At 51.2% G+C, this 26,304-nt stretch overlaps 2 protein-coding genes across 3 annotated transcripts in view; both read right to left on the bottom strand.

Annotated features, from left to right (window-relative positions):
- Nucleotides 1-26,001, bottom strand: part of BDKRB1 (bradykinin receptor B1) — a 31,217-nt gene extending 5,216 nt beyond the window's left edge. Inside the window, exons 1-2 of one of the 2 annotated variants that reach the window (XM_072839834.1) lie at nucleotides 25,892-26,001; nucleotides 6,546-6,681 (exon numbers count right to left, since the gene is read on the bottom strand). The gene's annotated coding sequence lies outside the window, so the exon portion shown is untranslated. Of the gene's footprint in view, nucleotides 1-6,545; nucleotides 6,682-6,795; nucleotides 7,041-25,891 lie in introns of those variants that run through there. The other variant, XM_072839835.1, reaches the window with a different exon arrangement.
- On the bottom strand, nucleotides 18,999-26,005 carry BDKRB2 (bradykinin receptor B2). Its single transcript, XM_072839832.1, has 2 exons — nucleotides 25,892-26,005; nucleotides 18,999-22,705 (listed from the first exon to the last, which is right to left on the bottom strand). The coding sequence occupies exons 1-2, from the start codon at nucleotides 25,963-25,965 to the stop codon at nucleotides 21,601-21,603; spliced, it is 1,179 nt and encodes a 392-aa protein (XP_072695933.1). The 5' UTR covers nucleotides 25,966-26,005; the 3' UTR covers nucleotides 18,999-21,600.
- Between the last annotated feature and the right edge of the window lie 299 nt (nucleotides 26,006-26,304).

The raw sequence follows: 26,304 nt of genomic DNA, 5'->3' as shown, positions 1-26,304 counted from the left end.
GCCGCCTTTGGCCCAGGGCGTGATCCTGGAGACCCAGGATCGAGTCCCACGTCGGGCTCCCTGCATGGAGCCTGCTTCTCCCTCTGCCTGTGTCTCTGTCCCTCTCTCTCTCTCTGATGAATTAAATAAATAAAATCTTAAAAAAAAGAAAAACACAAGTAGTAAAAGAATAAGCAGCTCACGCTGATGAGATCATCACGGTCTCCAGGCACCATCTAAGACTGTCTTTCTTTCTTTCTTTTTTTTTTTACCACCTAAGACTTTCACATTGAAATATTTTTTTCATGTAATTTTCTCAACAGCTCTGTGCGGGGAGGGGCATTGTCATCTCCACTGGACTGCTCAGAAAACCTCGCCGACACCCCGACCACTCACTCCTCTGCGGTCATACAGACTCGGACGGCCTGATACCAGGGCCCGGGTCTCCGTGTACTTGATTCTGCTGCGCATTTTGTCACCACTTGGTAGACGAGGAAGCCAGGCTTGGAAGTTAACGACCTGTCCTGGGAGACCTCCATCCGAGCTGACCCTGAAGGCCACACTCCCAGCCACACAGCTGGCCTGCCTCCCACGAGCCCACTCGGAGTTTCTAGGGGAGGGGGATGTGGTGGGAAGGGAGTGGATCGTGCCTCCCAGCCCTCTGGAGCCCCATGGAAAGAAGGGACCACATCCTGGAGTTGGGGTTTGGGGGCACCCGCCAGCAAAGTGGGCCGCAGCCGGCTCAGGGGACCCACGTGGTTCCATTCACTCAGTGAGCAGCTGTCGGCACTGGGATTTCTGGAGCTTCCCACCTAAAAGTCTTACCCCCACCTGGATGACTTAATAAATGCAGAGTGCTTAAAATGGTTCCTGGCTTCTCATAAGCGCTCGATAAATGTTAACTCTTATTATCATTATTGTTATTACTTAGTGATGCCTGAGATTCCTTCAACGGGGCACGGCCGCACGGTATCTAACAGAAGATACCGTGTACGAGAGAACCAATCTCGGAAGAGCCTATTTGGCTGCGTGACCTTGGGTGATCACTTGGTGTCTCTGAGCCTGACATTCCGTATCTGAGGACACGATGACCTTCGGGTTTTGACACACACTGCGCCATTCACACCGAGGTATAATTCACCAGTTCCTCCATGCATTTATCTTCGGAGCTAGTATTTATTGAGCACCCACTGTGTACCTGGTGCTGTTCTAGGTATTTGGGACAGAGCCGTGAATCAAACTGGTGAAAACCCCATACCCTCAGGGGGCTTCTAGCCTAGTGGGAGGAGAGAGCCCACAACAATGGACATACTGAATAACTGTGTTAGCTGAGGAGTGGTGGCAGTGGGGATGGTAAGATGGGATCAGTTTCTAGATCTAGGCTGAAAGTAGTACCGCCATGATTTTCAATCGGATACAGGTTGTGAGAAAGGAAGGATTAGATGTTGCCAAGATTTTTGGCCTGAGCACCTAGAGACAGGAAGTTGCCATCAACTGAGACACAGACGTCACCGAGTGAAGATGGGGAAGGGTTTTTTTGAATGGGGGGGATCAGGAGTTCACTCTTGGACATGCCAAGGTTGAGATGTCTGTTGAACGTCAAGTGGGGATTTCCAAGGGGCTCCTAGATATTCAAGTTTGGTATTCAGTGGCGAGGTCTGACATAGTGATACGTAAACAGGAATTATGATTACCTAGATGGTGTTTAAAGCCACGAGACTGGATGAAATCACTCAGGGAGAGTGTAGACAGTGGGCAGGCCAGTTGGGAACACGGGGAATTATGGGTTGGGTGGCCGTGGAGTATCTGTGCATGTAGAGCTCTGACCCGGAGCGTGTGGAAGAGTCCGGAAATTCTTGCATTATCAATTCTTGCAGGGCATAAATCCACAAGTAAATATTTATTGGGTTATTAGGAAATACTTTTTTTCTCAAAAATTCTTTGTTAAGTAGGCTCCACACCCAACATGGGGCTGGAACTCACGACCCTGAGATCAAGAGTTGCATACTCTACCGACTGAGCCAGCCAGGTGCCCCATTCCCCGCAAATACTTTTAAATTTTGCAATATGCCCTTCTGGCAGTGATGAGCTAAAATAAAAATTGAAAGCTTAATGAAAATGTAAGTGGCGAGCTTCTGTTTCTCAAGGAAGTTGATGACAAATGCGCAAGTTGCGCAGTGATGTTTACATCGCTGTGGGGGCCGTAGCGATTTCACTGACCACAGGAATACCTAAGACACAAAAGCCACTTCAGCAGTTAGTAATTTTAAGAGATCTGCCCCGAGACACTGATCTCACCCATATGGCGGCAGAAAGATGCTGCTGTAGGTTGTTCTGGAAGCCCGGCTTTTCAGCTCCCACCAAGCAACTGCTCTGCAAATTAATCCAGCTCATTTTGGGTGCTAGTCTTTCTCCCGCACATACACCAGGGGAAGCGGTGGCTGATTCTGGGTCAGCTTCTAAGAACTCCACAGACAGGGAGTTCTGGGTGCCAGTTTGCTATCAAATCTGTAATCCTTCCACCAGAAAAATCAGTCCGTTCCAATCATCATCCAACGCATGGACTCAAAGCGAAGCTTCTGGAAGTTCAGTCCGGCTGAACGGAACAACAGATTTCCGGGGAATGCAATTTTAAATTCGGTTTAAATTGTTTCCATTGGAAATGGTGTTATATTTTTGTGATGGTAATGCAGATACAGATTTTACTGGGGCACAGTGTCATGGGAACAGCTAGGATCTTACTAAATAAAAGACCAATGAAGCAGAAATGTACTTAGAACAGGCCATGGTGCGCACACAGTTCATAATGCCACACAAATAAGTTTCAACGTTATACCAATTGAAAGGGAGATTATAGCTGACAAAATTTAGAAAATCTAAAGACACACACAGACACAGAGTTACCAAGCCACAAGCTTTTTATATTGAGGTCAACAGTGAATTTTAAAAAAAACCTCCTGGGTGCCTGGGTGGCTCAGCTGGTTAAGCGTCTGCCTTCAGCTCGGGTCATGATCTTGGGGTCTTGGGATCAAGTCCTGTATGGGGGTTCCCTGCTCAGTGGGGAGTCTGCTTCTCCCTCTCCTCTGCCTGCTATTCCCTCTGCTTGTGCTTTCTCTCTCTGTCAAATAAATAAACAAATTTTTTAAAAAAACAAACAAAAAACTTCAGCACGTATTTCTTTTCTTTGCTGCCTGTCACCAGTTTTACAACTAATCCTAAATGCCTGAAAATATTACTAAGCTATTTGTTGAAGCAGAGCTCTGTTTTTGAATTTTGTTCCAAAGCAATTGGAAATCTTTTTTTTTTTTTTGGAAATCTTTAATCAAGATATTCAAAGAACAGAGCGCCGAAACATCTGCATTTGCATGTCTAGCAGATTGTAATTCTAGAGAACGAAGCTATTATGCAGAAAATAAAGAAATCTGTTGGGAAAGGGAAGAAATGATTAAATCAAAGAATAAGAGCTCCGTGGCTCACAAGACCTAACCTTGAAATTCTGTAGTGAGCTTTAGAATACCTCAGTTTATGGGAAGAATCTTTTCAATGGGATAAATTCATATGCTGCACAGAAATGCGATGAAATTGAGAAAAATCTATGATTCACAGCATCTAAGTTTGACACGGTGTTAACAAATTTTAAGTAACTACGACTTATTTGTAGAGTTGAATCTTGTAAAAATATTTGTTGAAAAAAGGCATGAAAGCACCACCTTTGAAAATATCTGGGCTAAAATGTTTACATCATTTTATATGCAAAGACTTGGACTTGAGAATAGTCCCCCATTTTTTCAGAACTTGCTCGGAGTGTATTAGGCACCTGAGCACCTGTCCCAGACACATTTTCTTAATTAAATATGTTCTAGTCTAAGAGAAGGGTCAACTGAAGGTGCTAATTTCAATTTATCAACTGTAAAATTGAAAGGGAAAGAATTCAGCAGTTACACGGGACAATTAAAAATAGGCCCCGCGGAAAGAAAAATTCTTTCTCCAAGAAAATGCCAAGGACATAACTGAGTCAGGCACAGATTACAAAGCACGTGGATATGTACCCAAACCAGTTTATTTCACTTATGTTCTTTTTTCAATGTTCAGCTCGGTAACACAAAAACTGTATTATTTTGCCTTAATGTATGTAAGTGTATATGTGTACTTAAAGTCGTAGCTTTTTGAAAACAATTTTTAAAAAAGATTTTATTTATTTATTCATGAGACACAGAGAGAGAGGCAGAGACACAGGCAGAGGGAGAAGCAGGCTCCATGCAGGAGCCCGATGGGGGACTCGATCCCAGGACTCCGGGATCACACCATGAGCCAAAGGCAGATGCTCAACCACTGAGCCCCCCTGGCCTCCCTGAAAACAATTTTTTAACTAGAGCTACTTCACTATGACTCCATCACTATACTATGGCCACTCTGTTGGTGTGTGTACATAGAGTTAATAAATACACCATTTTTTTGGAAAACAGCTTTGGACGAGAACTGCTTTATCTCTCCACCGCTAAAATATGGTCAGTTGGTTTAAAGCTACCTGGTTTGTGGGCATTCGTTTCAGCAGCCGCAGGTAGCAGGTGCACCCAGTAAACCTGATCTCGGATGCATGGGGAGGGGGGGGCCAGCACTCTGCTGTACTGCATACCTGTCTGCAGAGCTGCGTCCTGAGACCGAGGGGGCCTCACGCCAGGCCTTCCTGTGCCCTTCTCTGCACATGCTGACCAAGTTCTAGCCACCAAGGAAAAGCCGCACGTTAGCTTTGTCTCGGCCCCTGTCCTTCCCGATGCTGGGGCTGGAGGGACACCTGGATGCCCAGGTCCGAGCTTTCAGCATCGGACCACACCTGTCATCTGCGGAGGTTCCGAGACTCCACTGGGCTCCCGGACATTTGATCCTGACAACTGGCTGCAGGAGCAGTCATGGAGCCGTGCCCGTGGTACAGATGAACAAACTGAGGCAAAGATACGACACTGGGCCCTTTGAAGACAGAGGAAGGGGCCATGAGCCAAGAGGCACAGCAGCCTCCAGACGGGGGTAGAAAGCAAGGAATGGATTCTCCTCTGGAGCCCCCAGAAGGAACACAGCCCTGCGGACACCCTGATTTTAGCCTGGTGGGATTGATTTTGGACATTTGACTTCTGTCGTACAACTGTACAACAGTAAAATTGTGTTGGTAGATTTGTGCTTATTTATTAAGCGGTCATAGGAACCTCATCCAGGGGGCCAGGCTTCACCCTACCCAGAAAATCGGGGACTGCTTCCCAAGCCACCCAGAGAGACCTCTGACTTTAGCTCCAATCTGATTGGTTCAGCACACACAGGCCTCCATCCCACAGCGTGGGTCTGCTCAAGCAGGGCTTATTTGTTTATTTTTTAAAAAAGATTTACTTATTTATTTGAGAGCACAAGCGGGAGGGGCAGAGGGCAGAGGGAGAGAGAGAATCTCACAGGCAGGGCTCAATCTCACGACCCTGAGATCACGACCACAACCTCAGCCAGGAGTCAGAGGCTAAACCAACTGCACCACCCAGGCTTGCCCCAAGCTGGGCTTATTTTTAAAGGGGTTGCCTTTACCAGCCACTGTCTGCGTTTATATAAAATTGAACAGAAAGGAGAAGCCTTCCTTCACCAGTTCTTTGTTTTAGCTCTGATACGTGCCCGGTACATAGCAGGTGCTCAATAAACAGCACTATTGAAATTTTTAGTAATACTTGATCTCATTTATTAAAAACTCAGAGGCGACATCGGGCAGGTCTACTAGAGAAGGTGAGTCTGTAATTTCCATGTGATATTTTCTGAGTTCTGCGCGTTGTACCATTGGCAGTGCTATGTTAAAACTTCCTTCAACAAGAAGGGCTTCTTCGAATTCATTCCAATTCCGACAGTGAGGTGATGATAAAAGCATTTGAAATACAGACACAGAGACAAAAGAATCTCAACTCAGTCCAATCATAAGAAGCTGTTGTCAAGCCACAAATAACCCAACTGGTTATTGACCTTCTGAAATCTTGTAAGGCATCTTGGGGAGATCAGTCTGTTATATATAAGATTTTATTCATTTATTTATGAGAGACCCAGAGAGGCAGAGACATAAGCAGAGGGAGAAGCAGGCTTCATGTGGGGAGCCCAATGTGGGACTCGATCCCAGGACCCCAGGATCATGACCTGAGCCACCTGGGTGCCCCAGTCTGGTTTTTTAAAATCAGAATCAGAATTTGTAGATGGAAATTGGTTAGAGTCCACATGGAGCCCATGAGAGACTGTATCAGCCTCTACATGTCTCTTACAGCCTTGATATAAAGAGAGAGCTTCTGGAAACTTCACAGGCTAGTCTAGACACTTTCCTCCTTTTCTTCTGGGAAAACAAGTAAACCCCAAAGCAGGCATGGAAATATAGTCTCTTAAACTGATTGAGAATTCTGTTTCAGAAAAAACATGCACTTAAAGAAAACTGAAAAGTCTGCCAATAGTTAGCTGTGAAAGGGAGCTTTGTTTGTTTTTTCTAAGAGATGTGAATCTCCTCTCATATCTCACTCTCACAAGAGGAAAAAAAAAAAGGATGATCGTATACTTACGTGGGACGGTAAAGAGCTCACAACCTCAGAGGGTTTTCGGATGGCGAGAGCGGCCTTCGGAGGTGTGTTCTGCGCTGGGCAGCCCCGTGCAAATGCTGTGGCCCTGGATTACACAACCGCCTCTCCGATGAGGTCACTGGGGGGATTGCCGAAAAAGTGAGTCTTCCGATGGAAGAAGCAAGATGGGGTTTAAAATGCTCTGCATTTTGGGGCTGGCGAGAGATTATTCACCTCCCAACCCCCTCCTTACTTTGGTGACATCTCCAGAGGCCCGCGACTCTGCCCAAGAACCAGATGTTGGCCAACATGTGCTTAAAATGCATTCCACTTCCTTCTGAGGCCCCAGGAGCCTCCGAGGACATTGAATGATGACAGCCCCATTTGCCACGGGGTCCCCATGCCTAAGATTTTGCAGTAGCTTTCATGGGAGCTGGCTGAAATGCCTCCCTTAGAGTCTTGGCACTGAAGGGTCCATGGCCAACAATCCATCAGCATGGACCCCGACTAAATAAACAGTGAGCTAGGAAAAATTTGACTCATGCAATGTCCAGAGTTGAGTAAGATTAGATGCACTTTTCCTAATCTTCCCTGGAAGTGCCAAAGCCCATTATTCAATGTTCATCTGCAAATATCAAGTTGAACTACTCAAGACCTTGTGTTCAGACAGAAATTTCTAGCTTGCTCAGAGAGTCAAGCCTCAAGGTCCTTTACCTGAAACGCTCCTTATCCTCCCTCTTAGAAAGTTAAGGGTTTCAAACTCCCTCCCTAGATGCAGGAGAACGCATCCAGGCCAGGGCTTGAATTCTGGTTTCTGGAAAGGTGATCCCCAAATCTCAAGGCCTCAGCCCTCCCCACACCTTCGTCTGCCCCTTGGATGCTCCAGGTCCCCTCTGGACGTCACCTTGAACCCAACATGTCTGGATCAGACAACGTCCCCTTTGGCTTCAGAATCTGGTCTTCTCTATTTCCTCTCTCTGTATGGACACCTTGGTGAGGACAACCTGCATTTTAGAATTTTCTAGCAATTTTCTCCTGTCGCTAGACATATTAAAACTGTGGGAGCAGAAAAGAAGACTCCAAGACTCAGTAGCTCATGAGTGTTTTAAGGAAAGGAACTAGAATTTGTCTTTGGGAAGGTTCCTTTCCCATCAGGGGAGAGCTGAGAAATTTTTAGTAAACACAGGTGTTAGGTGTCAGGCATGGTTTGGGGTAGATTTTTTTTTTTTTAAGATTTTATTTATTTATTCATGAGAGACACAGAGAGAGGCAGAGACACAGGCAGAGGGAGAAGCAGGCCCCCTGGGGGGAGCCCAATGCGGGACTCGATCCCAGGACCCTGGGGTCACTCCCTGAGCTGAAGGCAGACGCTCAACTGCTGAGCCATCCAGGCGCCCCCGGGGTAGTTGTTCATCAGAGAGAGGCTCCAAGTCTCAGTCCTTCCTAATTAGTAATGAAGACTGGGGTCTCGCCAGAGGAAACCGTTTCCAGAAAGCAGCTTTTCTCCCTTCCATGTGAGTTTAGACTTGGACTGCTTCTCACGAGTATCTGTTCTTATGGGATCCCTTCCTGCCCAGGCCCTGAGACCAGTTCTGGGGGGATGCTGGGGGAGGTGGGGTCTGCGGGTCTGATCCTGGCCCAGCTCACAGGGGGTGGGGGACGGCCCGCTTGCCATGGGCTGGCCGAGGGAGCTGGGTTGCATGGGAGATGACCCCATGGCAGCCTTGCCAAAGCCGTGGGGCCCCACCCGTGGGTGAGATGGAAAGTTCTTTGAAGAAAATGAATGTTCCCACTGTTGCTCACTTGGGGTGGGAAATGGGAAGCAGGCCTTGGTTCCAGGGAGGAAGGAGTCTCTCTCTGCTTCTAGGGCTGTGGGGAGACAAGGCCTGAATTCTGCGGGGGAGGGGCATTGAGGACAGGATGAGGGAATCCCAAGTCTGTGGGGGGAGGGGGCCTAAATTTTGGGGGCTGAGGGCAGGATGATGGAACCCCACATCTAGGGGGAGACTGGGAGTGGAATGAGGGTCCTCTGGGTCCCCAGGCATGTGGGGGCGTGTGTAGGGAGAACAGGGCAGCAAAGAGGCATGAAAGGCAGCTGGCAGCGACCCCAGGACTGGCATCTACAAACAGAGGACAGCCTGTCAGCCCGGTGGGACAGGTCAGCCTTCCGTGGGGTTGTCCCCGAGACTAATGCCGGGGCCTCTGGGCAGCTGGGTCTCTGAGCTGCGGGTGGGCTCTGTCTTTGCTCATGCCGTTCAGGGAAGGTGGGCTGGAGTCTGAGGGGTTGGGGACACGCGGGCCACAGTCCCCACCGTGATGTACACAGTTCTGCAGTCTCTAAACCCCGGAGCCACGCTGTGTCCTCTCCTAGTCACGTCCAGCAGGTTCTGTAGAGGCAACGTCTGGACTCCGAGCACCTTCAGGGCTCTTGCTCAGGCCCCACAATTACACGAACTGTCCCTACTATTAATTTTGCTCATAGACACAGGAAAAAAACAGGCGCCCTGTGGCCCGAACTGAGGGCCCAGCTAGCGCGCCCACCGCTCTGCCCAGGCCTCCCTTCCTGTCGTAGCTGCCAGACACTCATGCAGCAGACACGTCTACGACAAAGAACTCCGCACAAACCTCCTTGCTTTCTGGTTCTTGTCCTTCCGCCTTTGCTTGTGCTAGATTAATATTCCAGAATGCCGGGTTTTGCCATTTCACAGGACAACACCCAGCGCCTCCACAGTCCTGCTGTAGCACCACCCAGAGCCACCCACCACCCACCACCCAGAGCCACCCACCACCCTGGGTCTTCAGTTCCGGCTGAGGGGCGGCTCTCCGGCTCCTAATGCACCTGGACTTGTTTTCCTGTGAGCATTTGCTGGAAACAGCCTCCCCTCCCCTCCCTTTCCGCTTAACGCCCCTCCATCCTTCAAGGCCCGTTGTGACCCTTTGCGCCTGTGAGAGCGCAGGCCTGAGTGCTCATCGTCCTATCCTGCGAATATGAGCGGAGCCCCTCATGGTGCTGGGTGAGTGCTGGGTGCCAGCGGGCAGAGAAGAAGCCTCGGTGTCCCCCTGGGACTGCTCATGTCCTGGTGGACCCGGCAGGGGATCAAGCCAGCATTTGCAGCCAGGTGTGCAAATGCCACTGTGCAAGAGCACCCAGTGTGCTGCACGAGGTGGGCGGGAACAGATGGGGCCAGAGTAAGGTGTCAGGATGGAAGGGGGCGGTAAAAACCAAATCCTAATCTTTGTAGATTTAACAAATAGCAAACACCTGGACATGGACAGGGTGACGATTGCCGGCTTGAGCGTGTCCCGGACATTCAGGCAGCTATACGCACGGCCCTGGCCTGAACTGATGGCCGTTTAAAAGTGAAGGGCTCGGGGCGCCTGGGTGGCTCAGACAGTTGAGCATCTGCCTTTGGTTCAGGTCATGATCCCAGAGCCCTGGGGTCGAGCCCCAAGTTGGGTTTGCTGCTGAGTGGGGAGCCTGCTTCTCCCTCCTCTCTCCACTCGTTCTCTCTCATATCTCTGTCTCCGTGTTTGCCTTGCTGTCTCACCTGGACAGGGGCTCTCAGCAGACCTCCTTGGAGGGGAGTCAGGAGAATCCCGTGAGCTAACACGGCTGCTGCACACTGGTGTTCTGGAAACCTCTCCAGGGGTACCACTTGGAAAGGACCTGTGACCAGGGATGCTCAGCCACCTTCCTCTGTGTTCTAGAGCCTAAGTCTGACCACGTCGTGTCTCTGCTGGAAACCCTCCACTGCCCCCGTCTCGGCCACAGGAGAACACTGACTTGACCGTGACACACCCTGCTGCCTTCTGAGTGTCTTCATGGTCCCCACCTGCACATCCATTGGCTCTCCTGGCCTCCTTGCTCTGTTTTGAACATGCCACATCCTCTCCCACCTCAGGACCTTTGCACTGGCCATTCCCTGCAATAGCCTCGCCTCCCCTCGCCCAGCCTCATCGTTGGTCAGAACCGATATCATCACCTGGATACATGGTTTAGTTTTTACTTCCTGTCTCTCCCAGGAGGGCACGAGCTCCCCCAGGCAAGGGGTTTATCTCTTTTGATAACAGTCTTATTCCAAACTCCTACCACAGAGTTCACATGCTCAACAAATATTTGCTGAATGAATTCATAACCCTATTTATTTATATATCAGAATATCAATAGTTTGTCTCTATGTCAACACATAGTCCTGAAGCCCTTGAGGGTACTGGGTCCCTTGTGGGTGCTGGGAAGATAGAGATGAACAAAGCCCATTTCCCGTCCCCTCATGAGGCTCTGGGCCCATCTGAGGACAAAGACATATGGTGACTATACGCTGTGGAATGCAGAGTGGCAGTGAAGAGTCAGGGGTCTGTCCGAGTGTGAAGACCTAAAGAATTTAATTGTGCTTGTGACCGAGTCTGGGAAGAATCATGGCAGAGGGCTATCTGAGCTGGGTTTTGAGAGATGAATAGGAGTTTGGAAGGCAGGCAAGCTGAGAAAGGCATTGTAGGGGGAAGGCTCAGCATGCATAAGTGCACAGACGTGTCTGCGGCAGGCTAGCTTGGAACTTGGAGTGGGAAAGCCCAGGCCCAAGCCTCAGAAAGCATTTACTCATTCTCTCTGAGTACGACTCAGCCCCTACCCGTGGGCAGGCCCAATGCGGGTTTGCCCCCCAACACTCTTGTTTTGGTGCAGCAAAGAGAATGAAACAGTTCCAATCAGAATGAGGAGTTCTCTGAGAGCACAGACACCCTCTTCCCCCACCTAGCCCCGTTGAGGGGGGAGAGCTGCGGGACCCTGGCCGGCCTGGGAAGCCTCTGACCCAGTTTCTTTCATCTGGGAGTGAACGTGCCTTGCCTACTTTGTGAGCTGTTGTGAAGATCAAATAGATCCATGGAAAATATCGATATTGGGCCATATGGATGCTCACAGGGAAGACAGAGGTGTGTATGTATTTTCCCAGTTTTATGATCTTTCTCTGGGTTATCTGGCAGAAACTGCCCATGTGGAAAAACCTCTTCGATCGTTTTCCAATCAACCCAGATGCCTAAAGGGCCCATGTGTACGGCCAAAAATGGGGGCATGAAATCAAATCAGTTTTCCTGGGGAACCTGTAGTGCTCATATGTCTTTAAGACAGACGGGCTTGATGCTGTAGGCACGTGTCTTTCACATAAATCATGCCTGTCCTCTGATCGGAAATGTTTCCGTGTCCTGGTACCAGGGAACTGATGTGCTGAAGGTGACTTTCACCTCTTCTTGAAGACTTGGGGTCACCCTTCCTTTTTCTCTTTGAAAGATTTTATCCATTTATTCATGAGAGACAGAGAGAGAGAGAGAGAGAGAGACAGAGACACAGGCAGAGGGAGAAGCAGGCTTCCCCGCAGGGAGCCCAGTGCAGAACTCGATCCCAGAACTCCGGGATCACGCCCTGAGCTGAAGGCAGATGCTCAACCACCGAGCCATCCAGGTGGCCCATGGGGCCACCCTTGACTGTCTCAGTCCTCATGATGGCTACACACATGTGACAGAGACATAGAAGTTCAAAATCCATGTGAAAGACCTAAATGGGGCTTTCCACTGGGCAGTGGGATCAGAGACGATGCCTCAGAAGACAGCTAACATTTGAGACTTGTTGGTATAGATGTGTCTTAGAGCTCTCCAGAGAAACTGAACCAATAGAATTTCTACCTATTTCTATCTATCTATCTATCTATCTATCTATCTATCTATCTATCATCTATCATCATCATCATTTATCATCTCCATCGATCAATCGATCATCTATCATCTATAATCATTATCTATCATCTATCTATCATTTATCTATCATCTATCATCATCTATCATCTATCTTCTATCTATCATCTATCAGCATCATCTATTGATCGATCGATCGATCATCTATCATCTATTTATCATCATCGTCTATCATCTGTCATCTATCTATCGATCATCCATCTATCATCTATCTTCATCATCATCTACCTATCATCTATCTATCTATCTTCATCACCATCATCATCTATCAAAATATTTATTTTAAGAAGTTAGTTCATGTGCTTACAGGGGCTGCCTCGTCAAAATCCATAGGACAGACCAGAGGACTAGAAACTCAAGCAGGAGCTCGTACTGCAGTCTTGAGACAGAATTTCTGCTCTGGAAGCCTCAGTTTTTGTTCTTAAGGCCTTCAACTGCTCAGACAAGGCCCACCGACATTGTAGAAGGCCATCTCCTTTACTTAAAGTAGACTTATGGTGGATGTTCATCACATGTACAAGAGACCTTTGCAGCAACAACCCAGATTCATGTCTGAATAACTAAGCGGGTGCTGGAGCCCAGCCCTGCTGACAGGTAAGACCTCCCCCCACATTACGGATGGCATTTAGAGCCATGATCCTGACTGGGACTAGTAAGGGGGCCCATGTAGAGAGATGGGAGGAGGGCTTAGAGTTGTAGCATGAGGAGCTCTAACATTTAAACAGCAGGTGAAGAAGGAGATGTGGGGCAAGGACAGTAGGAAAAGCAGTCATTGGAAGACCGGTTCTGTGCCATCAAGTCTGGGAGCCCTGGCTTAGACCAAGCAGAGAGGAGAGTTCCTCTTTCCTGCAAGACTTCTCAGGATCTCTCTCTCTCTCTCTTTTTTTTTTTTTTTTTAATATTTTTACTTATTTACTCACAAGAGACACAGAGAGAAGGCAGAGACATAGGCAGAAGAAATAGAGAGCGGCAGAAGAAGAGAAGGCAGAGAAGTAGGCTCCCTGTGGGGAGCCCAATGTAAGACTCGATCCCAGGACCTGGGGATCACGCCCTGAGCTGAAGGCAGATACTCAACCGCTGAGCCCCCCAGGTGTCTCTCTCAGGACCTTTAATACAGATCCATGCAATGGGAAGCCTCATGAGGAAGGTGAAGAAGTTGCAATTCTCAAACTTTTTTGACCAATCAGGAGCTAGGTTTTGGTTTTGGGTTTGGGTTTATTTTTCTTGTTTTGTTTTGTTTTGTTTTGTTTGAGAAACTTTGGGGAAAATCTGCAAAAGTAAATAATGGCATGGAAATAGCTTCCTGATTAGAAGGTGAGCCCTATCATTCTAGGAGAAACTGGTATTAGAACTGAATTGAAGAGAAAGAATTCGGGCAGCGGATGGAGTGGGGGCGCCGAGGGGAGACAACCAGTTGTCACAGTGACCAGAGCTCTTCTTCCTGGTGGACCCTGAGGATGGGGATCAGACTGCCCCAAAAAGCCAATCAGCAGTCAGGAGTCTAGGGTCTCCCTCCTTTGGCTTCCTCCAGGTGGACAGGGGCTTTGGGGAAAAGTCTGATTCAGAAGCAAGGCCTGGGTCTTTGGGTCTGATCTGGAATTCAGGGCAGGCTGGGTTGGGCCTCAGGGTTTGAATCCTGCCTCCATCACTGTCCAGCCAGGCGCCCCTCGGACTAGTTTCTAGGCCACCTTCTGAAGCCTCAGTTTCTTGGTCTGTGAGGTGGGCCCTTTCTCAGGGTGTGGGTTCAGGTGAGCCACCTTGGTGACGCAGCTGGCCTTTGCTCAGCCACCAGTGGGAGCTGTCCTGGCCCATGGCTTTGCTCTTGCACAAGGAGAGGTTACGTAAGCCGGCCTCCGTCTTGGCCAGGACCCCAGAGAGTAAACAGGCAGACAGACATGACTGGCCCACAGGGTGGGCTCTGAAGGTGACTCAGCGTGGAGGGGGCGTCCAGAGGAGCCGCGGAGCCCTGTCATGGGTCATCTTGTGGGATTGTCCAAAAACAACCTCTCACCAGTGTGGGCTTGGTGGCCCAGCTGCCCGGAAGCTGGGAGCCAGGACCTGGGGCCTCTCCTTTGCCTGGCCTGAGATGCCCCGAATCAGCCTGCTTTTGGGCCCCAGGGAAGGAAGAGGAGAACAGAGCAGTCCTGGTTCTGGGTCAGGAGACTGAGGACTGGGGTGTTTAAGCCCAGCACCAGCAGATCTGTGGTGCACACCCTCTGGCGGTCTGGGTTGGCCCTTGACATCTTGGGATCTTGGGAAAAGCCTCAGGATCCTCCTTTTGAAAAATTCTCTAAACTTCTGTATGATGGTACATCCTGCTCTTTCTTTCTTTCTTTCTTTCTTTCTTTCTTTCTTTCTTTCTTTCTTTCTTTTTAGATTTTTAAAATTTATTTATTCATGAGGGACAGAGATAGAGAGAGAGAGAGAGAGAGAGAGGCAGAGACACAGGCAGAGGGAGAAGCAGGCTCCATGCAGGGAGCCCGACGTGGGACTTGATCCCGGGTCTCCAGGATCACACCCTGGGCTAAAGGTGGAGCTAAACCACTGGGCCACCCGGGCTGCCCTCTTTAGGAAACTTCTGTCACCAACTAGCATCGCCAGGCCTCAGGAGACCTGAAGAAAGCATGTGGTTGACTCCTGCATTGCTGGGGACGGGGGTCTGTGTGGACCATGACGGGCAAGGGTGAGGGAGCACACCCTCAGAACTCTTTTTTTTTTAAATTAAAAAAAAATTTCTTTATTTATTCATGAGAGATGCAGAGAGAGAGAGAGAGAGAGAGAGAGAGAGAGAGACAGGTAGAGGGAGAAGCAGGCTCCACGCAGGGAGCCTGATGCAGGACTCGATCCCAGGACTCCAGGACCACGTCCTGGGCCGAAGGCAGGTGCTAAACCGCTGAGCCACCCAGGGATCCCCACCCTCAGAACTCTTAAAACACCCCTATCCATCAACTTGGGCTGCCGCAGCAGAGCACCACAGACAAGGTAACTTAAAATCATGGAAATTTATTCTTTCCCAGTACAGGAGGCCAGAAGTTTAAGGCCGTGGTATCAGCAGGGTTGGGTCCTCCTGGTGGGTCTGAGGGAGAGTCTCTTCTGTGCCTCTTTCCTGGCTCCTGGCAGTTCCAGGGAATTGGTGTTCCCTGGCTTGTGGAAGCATCACTCCAAACTCTGTCTTCATCCCCTTATGGCCTCTGTGTCTCTGTGCGTCTCTCCTCTTCTTAGGAGGACCCCACTCATTGGACACAGGGCCCACCGTAATCCAGTGTGAACATTATCCTAACGTAATGACTTCTGTGAAGACCTAGTCCCAGGAAAGATCTTGTTCTGAGGTCCCGTGTGGATAGGAGTTTGAGGGGGGAGGGAACCTATTTAGCCCACGAGAACACTTTGATCTGTCTTGCTCCTCACAGCACCTGGATCCTCATTTTATAGGCGAGAAAACAGAAACTCGGAGAACTTAACTGACTTCGTCCAAATTCCCACAGCCCAGAGTGGCAGAGCTGGGATGTGAACCAGGATCCTGGCTCCAAGCCCAGGGCAGTCCCTGTCATGTTATGAGGCCCTTTATGGTTTACGGAGCCCCCTTATCAGAGTCATTAGCTCTGGGTGAGATAGGCGTTCTTCTTGTGTTATCTGCTCATTTTACAGATGAGGAAATGGAGGCCAAAGGCCATGGGGGAGGCTGGGAATGAGCAGAGTGGTTTGCTGAGATCACACAGTGAGCAAGTGGCATGAGAGGGACTCAGCCTTGGCCTCCAGAGTCCTTCCCCGACAATGAAATATTATATCTCAGCGTAAGCCTGATGAAAGGAGCAGCCACAAGAGGCACACGGTGTAGGATTCCATCCATATGAAGTGTCCAGAAGATGCAAGTCTGGAGACAGAAAGGTTAGTGGCTCCCAAGGCTGCAGGGAGGGTGAGATGGGGGATTTCACTTTGCAGTGATGAGTGTGTTCTGGAATCAGAGAACCCTGGCCATCGCACAATGCTGGGAATGTAGTAAAAGCCACTGGAATGGGTGAGTTGTCTGCATGTGAATCCTACCTCAGTAAAGCTGCTGTGGAGAATATCTCGGGGTGAGGTGTCAGCCACCAGCCCCCGGGGAGGCGGTTCTGCAGGAGACAAGGACTCACGAGGCCGATAAGATGCAAAGTCTGCTTACGAGGGCAGACACGGCCCCAGCGCTGGCTCAGAAGCTCTTCACCCAGGGAGGCACCTTGAGGGCTTTCCCAGGGACAAGATTCCTAACCCCTGTCAAGGCCCGAGCACGCCGAGGCCTGGTGGGCTTCCAGAACCCCCTCCTGAGGAACTGTGTGGCCTTCCTTCTCTGGGTCTCAGTTCCACATCAGAGGCTGGTGACAACACAAGCACCTGCCTCCCTGAGTGGTCCTGAGGATTAAGTCTGAAACGGGGTCAGCAGAGAGTGGGACATGTTATCATGGGGTCATCCGACCTCAGCCAAAAACCAAACAGCAGACCATCAGGCTCCAGCTAGTGCCATTGCCCCACGGTGACCTCCTTGCTCAGCCTTGACCCCTATCTTCCCCATGGCCTGGCGAGAGGTCAGAACTAGGTGAGGCTCCCTAATGGGCTCAGGAGCTGAGTGACAAGGAGACAGCGGAGCACAGTCCTTGGGGCTGCAAATCCAGGCTTCACCTTCCAAATCACGAAGACTGCGTTAGCGGCTTCCTAAATCCATGGTAGCCACCATCACTAGCACTCGGTCCCACAGGCTCACTGGCAATCACTTTGCACCTCTGCACCAGGTCCTCACCCACTCGGCCCTGGGGAGGATTCAGGGGGTGAGCAGCCCACCTGGGCTTCTCCCCATCATGCCAGCTTGCTGGGGCCACGGAGAGTTGGGAGGGGAGAGGCCGCTCAGGTTGCCTGGCTGGGTGGGGGGAGCTGGAAGAGAGGCTCTGCTAGCCTGTTTCCACCTGCCAAGAGGCCTTCTCCCCGTTCCAGCCAGTTGGCTTCCTCTGGTGTGCAGACTTCCTTGAGTCAGGCTCCTATCTGGGAACAAAGTCCCTTGGGTGAGTGAGCTCCCTCAGGCAACTGTGGGCCACTTTCCCCAAGCTGAGAGCTGCTGGGGACGGGTGCAGGCTCAGTGGGAAGGGTAGGCACTGGAGGGACTGGAAAATGTGCCGGACTCTGTCCAGCTGTGGACACTAGGATCAGAGGGTAAAGAATGAGCCAGGAGGTAGAGAGGGGGAAAGAAACAAGGCAGAGCCAGCTCATGAGGGGTCTTGCAGACCACATTATGGATGTGGAACTTTATCCCAAGAGTGGTGGGACACTATTGCAGGATTTCTCATTAGAGACTGTGTTTCATCACCACCACCCCCCCCCCACCAATCTCTCTCACGGTCATCATTATCATCATGGAGGCTCACACGTGTCCAGAGCACTGTGCTAAACACTTTCTAAGTGAATCCTGTTAACAGGTCTACAAGGTGGATGCCATCATTATCTCCATTTCCCCAGATGAAACTCAGAAAGGATAGGTGAGATGTTCAAGATCATGTAATAGGGACTCCTGGGTGGCTCAGTGGTTGAGCACCTGCCTTTGGCTCAGGGTGTGATCCCGGGGTCCTGGGATCGAGTCCTGTATCAAGCTCCCTATGGGGAGCCTGCTTCTCCCTCTGCCTGTGTCTCTGCCTCTCTCTGTGTCTCTCATGAATAAACATATAAAATCTTTAAAATAAAAATCGTATAACAAAAAGAGTCCTGACCAGAACAAGAACTAGAATCCAGGTCTACCTGATTTCAAAGCTTTGGCTCCCAAACACTGGTCTGTGGGTTTATAGCCCCTCTACAATCATATTTGCATCAACACATGTCATTGGCTGCAGAGCGAAGAATCAGAATTAGCAGATGGTGGGGATCAGAATCAGAGATGGCGAGAGTGACGAGATGGCGGTTAGACACGGAAAGAAGTAGGTAGGTCCAGGAAACACTTAGGTGGAATCTAAAAAGAGGTGCTGATCCTTTAGGCAGAAGGAATGAGGGAGAGGGTACATTTACTGGTGAGCCTGGTTTCTGGCATGGGCATCCGGACGGAGGTGTAGATGGAGCAGGGCCCTTTTTATTGACACAGAATACAAATATTCCTTAATGGATGAGGGAATGAATGAATACATGAATAATGAAGAGGTCCCCAAAAATGAAGTGGATAACGAGTTCCCCATCGCTGAGATTATGCAAGTAGTGGATAGACAACTGTTTAATCTAGACATTGTAGAAGACACTCCTGATTTGAAGGGGAGATCAAATGCAAAGTACTCAATAAATATATTGCATGCATGAGTGATTGAATCGCTGCCAACCCTATGATTCTAGGTCCTCATGGGGTCCCACTGGCACCTGACGGGAGCTTGGTGATGGGTTACTCCTGCGGGGATATAGGAAGGGGAAGGTATCAAACTCTATTAAATTTTCTTACATTTCTACTTCAGTGTATTTTAGAGTCTACATCTTAATACATATTAGGAAGTTTACATATTAGGTATAAATGATCAAAATTCCTTTACTTATAAGGATACACAATCATAGGAGCTTGGGCACCACTGTTCTTCTGCAGGACAGAAGCCCCAAGATAGGTAGAGTGGAAATAATGACCCCCTCCCCACCCCCTACCAAGGCTCCTGACTTCCTATTGCAGTGTCTTCACAAAACTCAGGGTTTCCAGAGTTACAACAAATGAAAAAGCTCTACAAAAAACTCCTCATCCATTTATTAAGCTGTATGGCAGAGACACGTTTCCACATTTCACCCATTTCTCACTGTTTGCGAAATGCTCCCTCTTTACAAATGTAACGGCTCTTCGAGTTTTTTCACAGGACAGATGTTCTTCATCACAGTGTCAACACAACCCACAGGGCGGCTGCCCTCCTGCAGACCCCGAGAGGACCCCTAAGGGACCACTAGGTGCCCAGAGCTGTGAGGCAGCTCTGCTCTGGGAAGGCCTTCACACGCGGCCACACACCAGCTGATGGATGAGCGCCACACATTTGCAAAGATGCAAAGCGCAGCCTCCTTTTTATTCCACCCTGGCAGTATGGGCACGAGGAACTTCGGGTAACCTCAAGTACTAAACCATTGCTACTTCGTACGCAACTGTTTTCTTTCTCCAGCTACAAGTGTGTATGTTTACTGGGACCTAGAGGGGTGTGTGGTGGGGTGAGGGTGGGGGGGGGGTTACAAAAGCTGGGAATCCTTTTTGTTTTAAAACCTAGAGCTGGCCTCATGAGGATTTCTAGGCTGTTTGCCATCCAAAATTTCCTGGTCCTTTGGGTTTCCGTCTTCTCCAGAGACACTCTGCTAAGAAATAACTTTTTTATTTATTTTATTTTTTTATTGAGCGAATGAGCAGCTGGGTGCTGCCTACCTTACCAGCCTGGGGGCTGCTGGACTCCTCTGCTACTGAGCTCCCTGCCCTGCCTCTACACCACCTGAGGTCGGAGCCTGGCTGGTGCCTTCTCCATTCTCCCCTTGGGGCTTGGGGCTTGGGGCTGGCCCAGGAGACTGATTGTGAAACAGGTAGGAAAAAAGAAATGAATCCTTCCTGGAGGAACTGGGGGTCGGGCATAGGGCTGTCTCTTAGGGCTCTGGGCCAGGATGAGGGTCCCTTCCTGCAGCCTGACACCTGGAGGCCGCTCCGCCCCCATCGCCCCGCCCACCGCCGGCAAAGCCCCGCCCCCGCCAGCAAAGCCCCGCCCCCCGCAGTGCTGGCTGCTGGCCCCCTGGGGACAGCTTCTCCCTTTGTTCAGCTTTGTACCTGTCAGTTCTGCTGTTCAGGGTGTGGGGCCCTCCCCAGAGCTTCCTCACTGCCACACCTGCCCGCACCCAGGCTGCCTTCCTGAGCCAGGGCTGCCGCCGACACCCATGGGGTGCTCAGCCCTCTAGGGGAGCTTGGTCCCCAGGCCCAGTGCTTTGGGGTCAGTGACCTTGGGGCCAAATCATCGGCCTGCTGCCCTCGAGTGGCCCCCACTGAGCCACCTTCAAATAAACCATTGGTTGGTGCCCTTGACTGCTGACATAGGAACAATGGGGCGCAGGCTGGCCTCCTTCTGATTCCCTTCCACCCCCAGTGAGGGTCTGAGCAGGTGATCCCTGGATAAGTTCAATCAGAAGTCTCTCCGGGTCATCACAAAGCAAACACTGAAGGGGAGGCCTGCCCCCAAATTGCTTGTGTGTGTATGTGGGGGAGGGGCGAGGGGAGACAGTATGGGAAGGGAAGGTGGGAGGCAGCTATTGAGCACCTATTATATGGCAGACACGGATGGGTGCTTTACACAACCATTAGCCACAAAGCTGTGTCTTTACAGTTTACTTCCGTTCTGTGTAATAAAGCCACACATTTATAGAGCACCTCTCCTTCCTTCAAAGTACTGCTTTGTCTGTGATTACCTCTCTCAATCCTCACAACACCCCGGAGGTACAGAGGACGAAACAGGCGGGGACAAAGCGATGCGCCACTAGTTATGGGCTGTGGGCATCAGGCTCCTCTCCCCTCTCCTCTGCACCGCCCACAGTGCCTTGCTTGACCGATTGTTCGGTCACAGAACAGCCTTCCGGTGGTTGTAAGTGCCCCATCATCCCTGTTGGAGTTTGCAGGTTCCTTCAAGACAGGGATTATAATCTGTTTTCCTTCCCTCATGCCTGTGGTGCTCGATGCTGCATGAGCAGCAGGTGCCAGGTAGGTGCTTACCGAGTTCCTTGGCACACACTGTCTGGTCCACGGGCGGGGGAAGTGATGGAATCCAGGCCTCTGGGTTCTTACCAGGGATCCCTCAGAGTTAAACCTTCAGTAATCTGAGAAACCATCCTCCACAGTCTCAGCTGAGTAGATCGAAGAGACCTGAGGCCAAACGCCAGCCGGGCCTGGTCTGTTTACTCAGCCGCAGCCCCGAAGTCGGGGGTGGCACTTCTCCTGGAGGTCTGAGCTGGCTCGCTGGGGCAGGGTGGGACAGCACGTGGGAGGGAAGCTCAGTCACTCCTGTCCCTGTCCCCAGGCCCCTTCCACTCCTGGAAAGATGCAGACTGGCCCAGAGGCGGTGGCAAATGAGGACAATAATACTGTCGTGTTTATGGGGCCCCTTGGCTGGGTGTGAGGCCACCCCACCCTCCCGGCCTGGCCCCCTGCAGCTTGCATGGGACAGGAGCCAAGCTCCTGGGTGTTACCAGAGACATCGACTTATTGGCCGAGGCCACACACGTGGCCTGCCTGCCATTCCTTGTCAGGCATATCCTGAAGCTCTGCTGTCCCTCGGTCCTCGCACACACGAACCGTGGTCCTGGCGGCCGCGGCCCCTCACTGGCTGTTCTCCGCCCACTCGGGCAGTTTGTGAATCTGGCGCTCCACCGAGACGGAGGTCCGCAGGGTGCCCATGGAGTTGTCCATCTTGTTGGACTCCAGGACGCAGCCCCCTTTCTGGCACAGTCCCCGGAACACCTCCCGGGACTTCTTGCGGAAGCGCTTGCCCACGATCACGTACACCAGCGGGTTGAGGCAGCTGTTGCTGTAGGCCACGTAGGAGGCGATCTGCGTGAAGACGTCCACCAGGTGCTCATGCCGGCAGCCGGACAGGATGTCGAGGCGCAGCAGCGTGTCCAGGAAGGTGCTGATCTGGAAGGGCAGCCAGCAGATGACGAAGAGCAGCAGCACGGCCAGGACCAGCACCGTGGCCTTCCTCTCCGTCTGGATCTCCTTGAACTTCTGCATCTCGTTGTTCCGCAGCACCTGCATAATCTGCACCGTGCAGAAGGTGATGACGGTCAGGGGCAGCAGGAAGCCCACGAAGTTCAGGAGGACGTTGGTGAACACTTCCCAGGTGCGGGACGGGTAGATGATGACGCAGGCGGTGACGTTGTAGCCCTCGTCTCTGTACTCCTTCATGGTCCGGAAGGCCAGCATGGGCGAGCTCAGGAGCAGCGTGCACCCCCAGATCACCAGGCTGTAGAGCTTGGCCCAGCGCACCCCGCGCATCCGGCCCATGGACATGGTTTTCACCAGGGCCAGGTAGCGGTCGATGCTCACCAGCATCAGGAAGCAGATGCTGCTGTAGAGGTTCATGTAGAGCATGGTGTTCACCACGCGGCACAGCACCTCCCCGAAGAGCCAGTCGAAGTTGTTGGCGATGGTGATGGCCCAGAAGGGCAGCCCGGAGGCCAGGATCAGGTCTGCCAGGGCCAGGTTGCCCAGGTAGATCTCAGCCACCGTGCAGCTGCTCTTGTGGAGGCAGAAGATGCTGAGGACGAAGAGGTTCTCGAGGGCGGCCAGTATGAACAGGACCCAGAGGAAGGGGGCCTGGATGGTGTTAAGCCAGTTCCACCACTCGGGGTAGACGCAGGGACTGGGCAGGGTCCCATTGAGAGTGGGCATGAGGTCTTGCGAGGTGCTGTTGAACATTTCAGTGCTGAAAGAAAGTGGAAAAGAGGCCGTTTACACCTCAGGTCACAAGAGGGAGGAGAAACAGCTGATGCAGAAGGAGTTGGGGATCTGCAAGCAGCTTCTAGAAGCGAGGTCGGGATGGCACTCAGGCCCTTTCTGCTGCGCGCTCAGAGACTCGGGTCCAGGCGCCCCTGACTCCCCGGGGTCTTTGAGAGGTACCCCGTCTCCTTGGGCTAGGTGGAGAGCTCGTGGTCTTCACCTCGTGGCTCCACTGGGACGTCTCCTTGGCCAGCGTCCATCATCAGCACTAACAATCTGAGTCTTGGACCCTCGAAGCTTCCACGATGGGAGGATCCACGGCACATTCCTTCCTTATCACATGGGCACCTCCCAAGGGAGCTGGTCATCTTTCAGCCTCTCATGGCCTGGTCGTGGTGACTAATTGATTAGAGGAGAAAAATGATATCATGCCAGACAGGGAGGTTCCAGCCTGGCTCTGAGACCACAGTCTATCTACCCACACCCTGTCTCCTTCTGGCAGAGGGCAGCATCGTGCTTCCAGAACCTGCATCAGCAAAGTGTTGATGATAATCAGAGGTCGCATGATGGACGGGGAGGGCAGGGGCTTTGGAATCAGGCAGTCCTCCTGGGTTCAAAATCCTGGCTCATTCATTAGCTGTGTGACATTGGGTAAATTAATGAACCTCTCTGAACCTCGATGACCTACCTCGTAAAATGGGAATAACAAAATCTACTTCTTGGGGTTGTGGTGGGAAACCATGACAATGCGCAAAAAGCCCCAACCTCTGCACTTGGTTCAATAAGCCTGAATAAGTATTTTTGTGCACCTATTAAGCAACTACAACCAGCACCGCTCTTCGCAGTGCTTGCTCCCATGTTAGTGACTTTATCATTAACCCACTGGCTCCTCTTTCACTCTTGGGCGAGACTGAGGTCATGGAGCAGTTCATTTTCTAAAAGTGTTGCTGTTAAGGCTAATTCATCTCTACCTTCAGCAAAGAGGCATGGGGCTTTGACAGATATGGGCTCCAATCCTAGCTGTGTGGTCTTGGGCAAATGGCTTGACTTCTCTGAGCTTCCATTTTGTTTCCTTTGGAGTAGAGTATTACTGTCTTCTTGACTTGCTTTGCATGGCTGTTGCAAGGTTCGAATCTAAGAGTGGGTCTGAAAACACATTGAAAGCAGAGAGCACAGCCCAGAGGGCAGGACCAAGTGGACATTTTCCACATCCTGTGGGGTGGGTGAGGGACGATGGCGGTAGAGGGGCTCTTCCTGGGGAAGGGAGGCGATTCCTTCCTGGGCAGGCTCATGGGGGAGGAGGAAAGCCACAACTTATGGGAAAGAGTCTGCTGTTCATCTCTGGGATTTCCTAGGTAAAGCTCCTCTACTTCCAGGGGAAGCTGGCTGGCTTTCAGCGGCCAGACTGGGCACCGGTGACTAACTTATTCATCAGTGCATTTATCCTTTAAATGTGCCTTGAGCATCTTCTCCGAGCTGAACTCCGCCCTGGCTCTAAGGACCCAGAGGTGAGGACCACGTGTCCCCTGCCCTGCCCAAGCTCCCAGGTGTGGTGAGTGCTGTGGGGTGGAAGGAAGGGCCTGGGGCACAGAATTGGGGGGGGGTGGGGAAGGTTAGAGGTGGCTCTGGAGCTGGGTCTCAAAGGATGAGGGACATGTCAATGGAGAGTAAGAAGGGCTAGCGTTGTGTGGTGACAGATGGTGGTCGCGCTTGTGGTGAGCCACGAATGTATAGAGAAGTTGGATCACTGTGTTGTGCACTGCAGCCAAGGTAGCATTGTGGGTCACCTGTACTCAAATAAGAAAACTGAAAAACAAAACAAACAACAGAGGAGAGGGGACAGACCAGGCAGAGGGAGCAGCTTGAGAGGAGCTGAAGAAGTGGGGAAGCCTCTGGCATGTTCTGGAAGGCAGACTAGATGTTGGACAGGGAGACAGGAAGTGGTTAGAGATGGGATGCATAAGGGAAAAAGGACGCTGGCTGCTGAGAACCTGAGGCTTTGTCCTCGAGGGCTTTAAGGAAGGAGCAATGGAATAGGAAAAACACTCTAGAAAGATCCTGCTGGTGGAGTGGTGGTTTTAGCATGTCCAGCAATTCTGTGCTACCCTTCCCTTCAAAAGGTAGGTGAATGTGACCATCTAACAGTGAATGTGACCAGACTTAGGGTTGCTGGCTGTCGGGGAGGCTGGCTCCATGTTATGAGGGTGCTCGTGGAACCAACTGGTCCCTTGGAAGCGGATCCCCTGGTCCCAGGTAAAACCAGAGGCATCCTAGCCTTTGAGGATTCCAGCAGAGGCCCCAGACACCATGGCCCAGAGGCGAGCCGTCCCCATGGCGCCCTAACTTTCTGACCTGTGCAACCTGGCAGGCGCTGGAAGTAAGGCCCACCGGGGCAGCCTCCTTGGTCCAGCCTTTGGCTCCATTTCTGCAGCTACAGAAAAGCCACTTCCTCAGTGCCCTGGGCATGGAGATTTGTGTCTCTCAGAGTGTGGCTCTCTCCAGACTGAAGTATGGCACCAGGTGCTGCTTGGTGATTTCCCAGCAATACGGTCCCTTGCCAGTGGGATGGCCCTGGCCCCGGGGTCCTGAGAAGCCAGGGGATGGTCCGAGGTGGCCTGCGGAGTGTGTAACTGGGCGTTACGTACCCCAAGGTGGTCCGGTCCTCTGCATAGTAGGCTGCACCCCGCACAGGGCTGAGAGGCCAGGCTGGGCCCTCTCCCCTTTCTTGTGCCAACACTACCCCCTCAGGACCAACCTTCTCTCCCCTTTGCTTCCACTCAGGATCATTCTCCCCACGATCTCTCTTTAGAGTGACTTGGCCTTCTACCAGACGCCAGACAAGTGTTGGTGGTGCCCTGGCACATCTCTAGCTGGTTCCTTGGGTGTTGACTCTGTTCATTTCCAAGTTCATTTGGGATAGCTCGCACATGACCACCACTCTGTCCTCCTTCTGCGTCCCTGTATCCCACCAAACCCCACAGAACACTCTTCTCCCTCTGCTCCCACCAAGCCCATGGGGATTTGAACTCCAGCCCCATCAGCTTTTGTCTGTGGAGTCAACAGCACCTGTTGCTTCAACTGTTGTCCAGGAGATGAGGGTCATGTTCTCCAGGATTTCTGGCTATCTTCCCCTCCCCTATAAATTGTAAATCCCAGAACTCTCTTGACTTACCTGAGAGAGGCTGTAGTGGGCACAGGGTCCTCATGAAAAGACAGGAACATCGGTCTCTTCCAGGCAGAGAACATTTGGACTCAGGGTGGGATGTAAGTGAGGCTCCTGGGCTGACTGGGGCGGAGAAAAGACAGTTAGATGGGGGGGGCTGGGACCATAAAACACACATAATCTCCACCAGGAGAGGGAAACAGAGTCCTTCACTTAGTAAATGTTTATTAAGCAGCTACTGCATACCAGGTGCTAGGGACACAATGGCACCATGTCGTGTCCTCCAGGAGCGTGCAGTCCAGTGGAGAAAGCTAGATGTTACTGAAACAGTCACTAATTAATTGAAAACTGGCGTAAGTGCTAGGAAATAAAGGTCCCATGACAGCATCTCACACGGAGTCCTACACCAGCCTGCTGTGTGT

This window comes from Canis lupus, chromosome 9 (assembly GCF_048164855.1).
Source record: "Canis lupus baileyi chromosome 9, mCanLup2.hap1, whole genome shotgun sequence".
Taxonomy (NCBI): domain Eukaryota; kingdom Metazoa; phylum Chordata; class Mammalia; order Carnivora; family Canidae; genus Canis; species Canis lupus.
The sequence above is the reverse complement of the archived record's forward strand: the minus strand, read 5'-3'. Positions and strand labels throughout refer to the sequence as shown.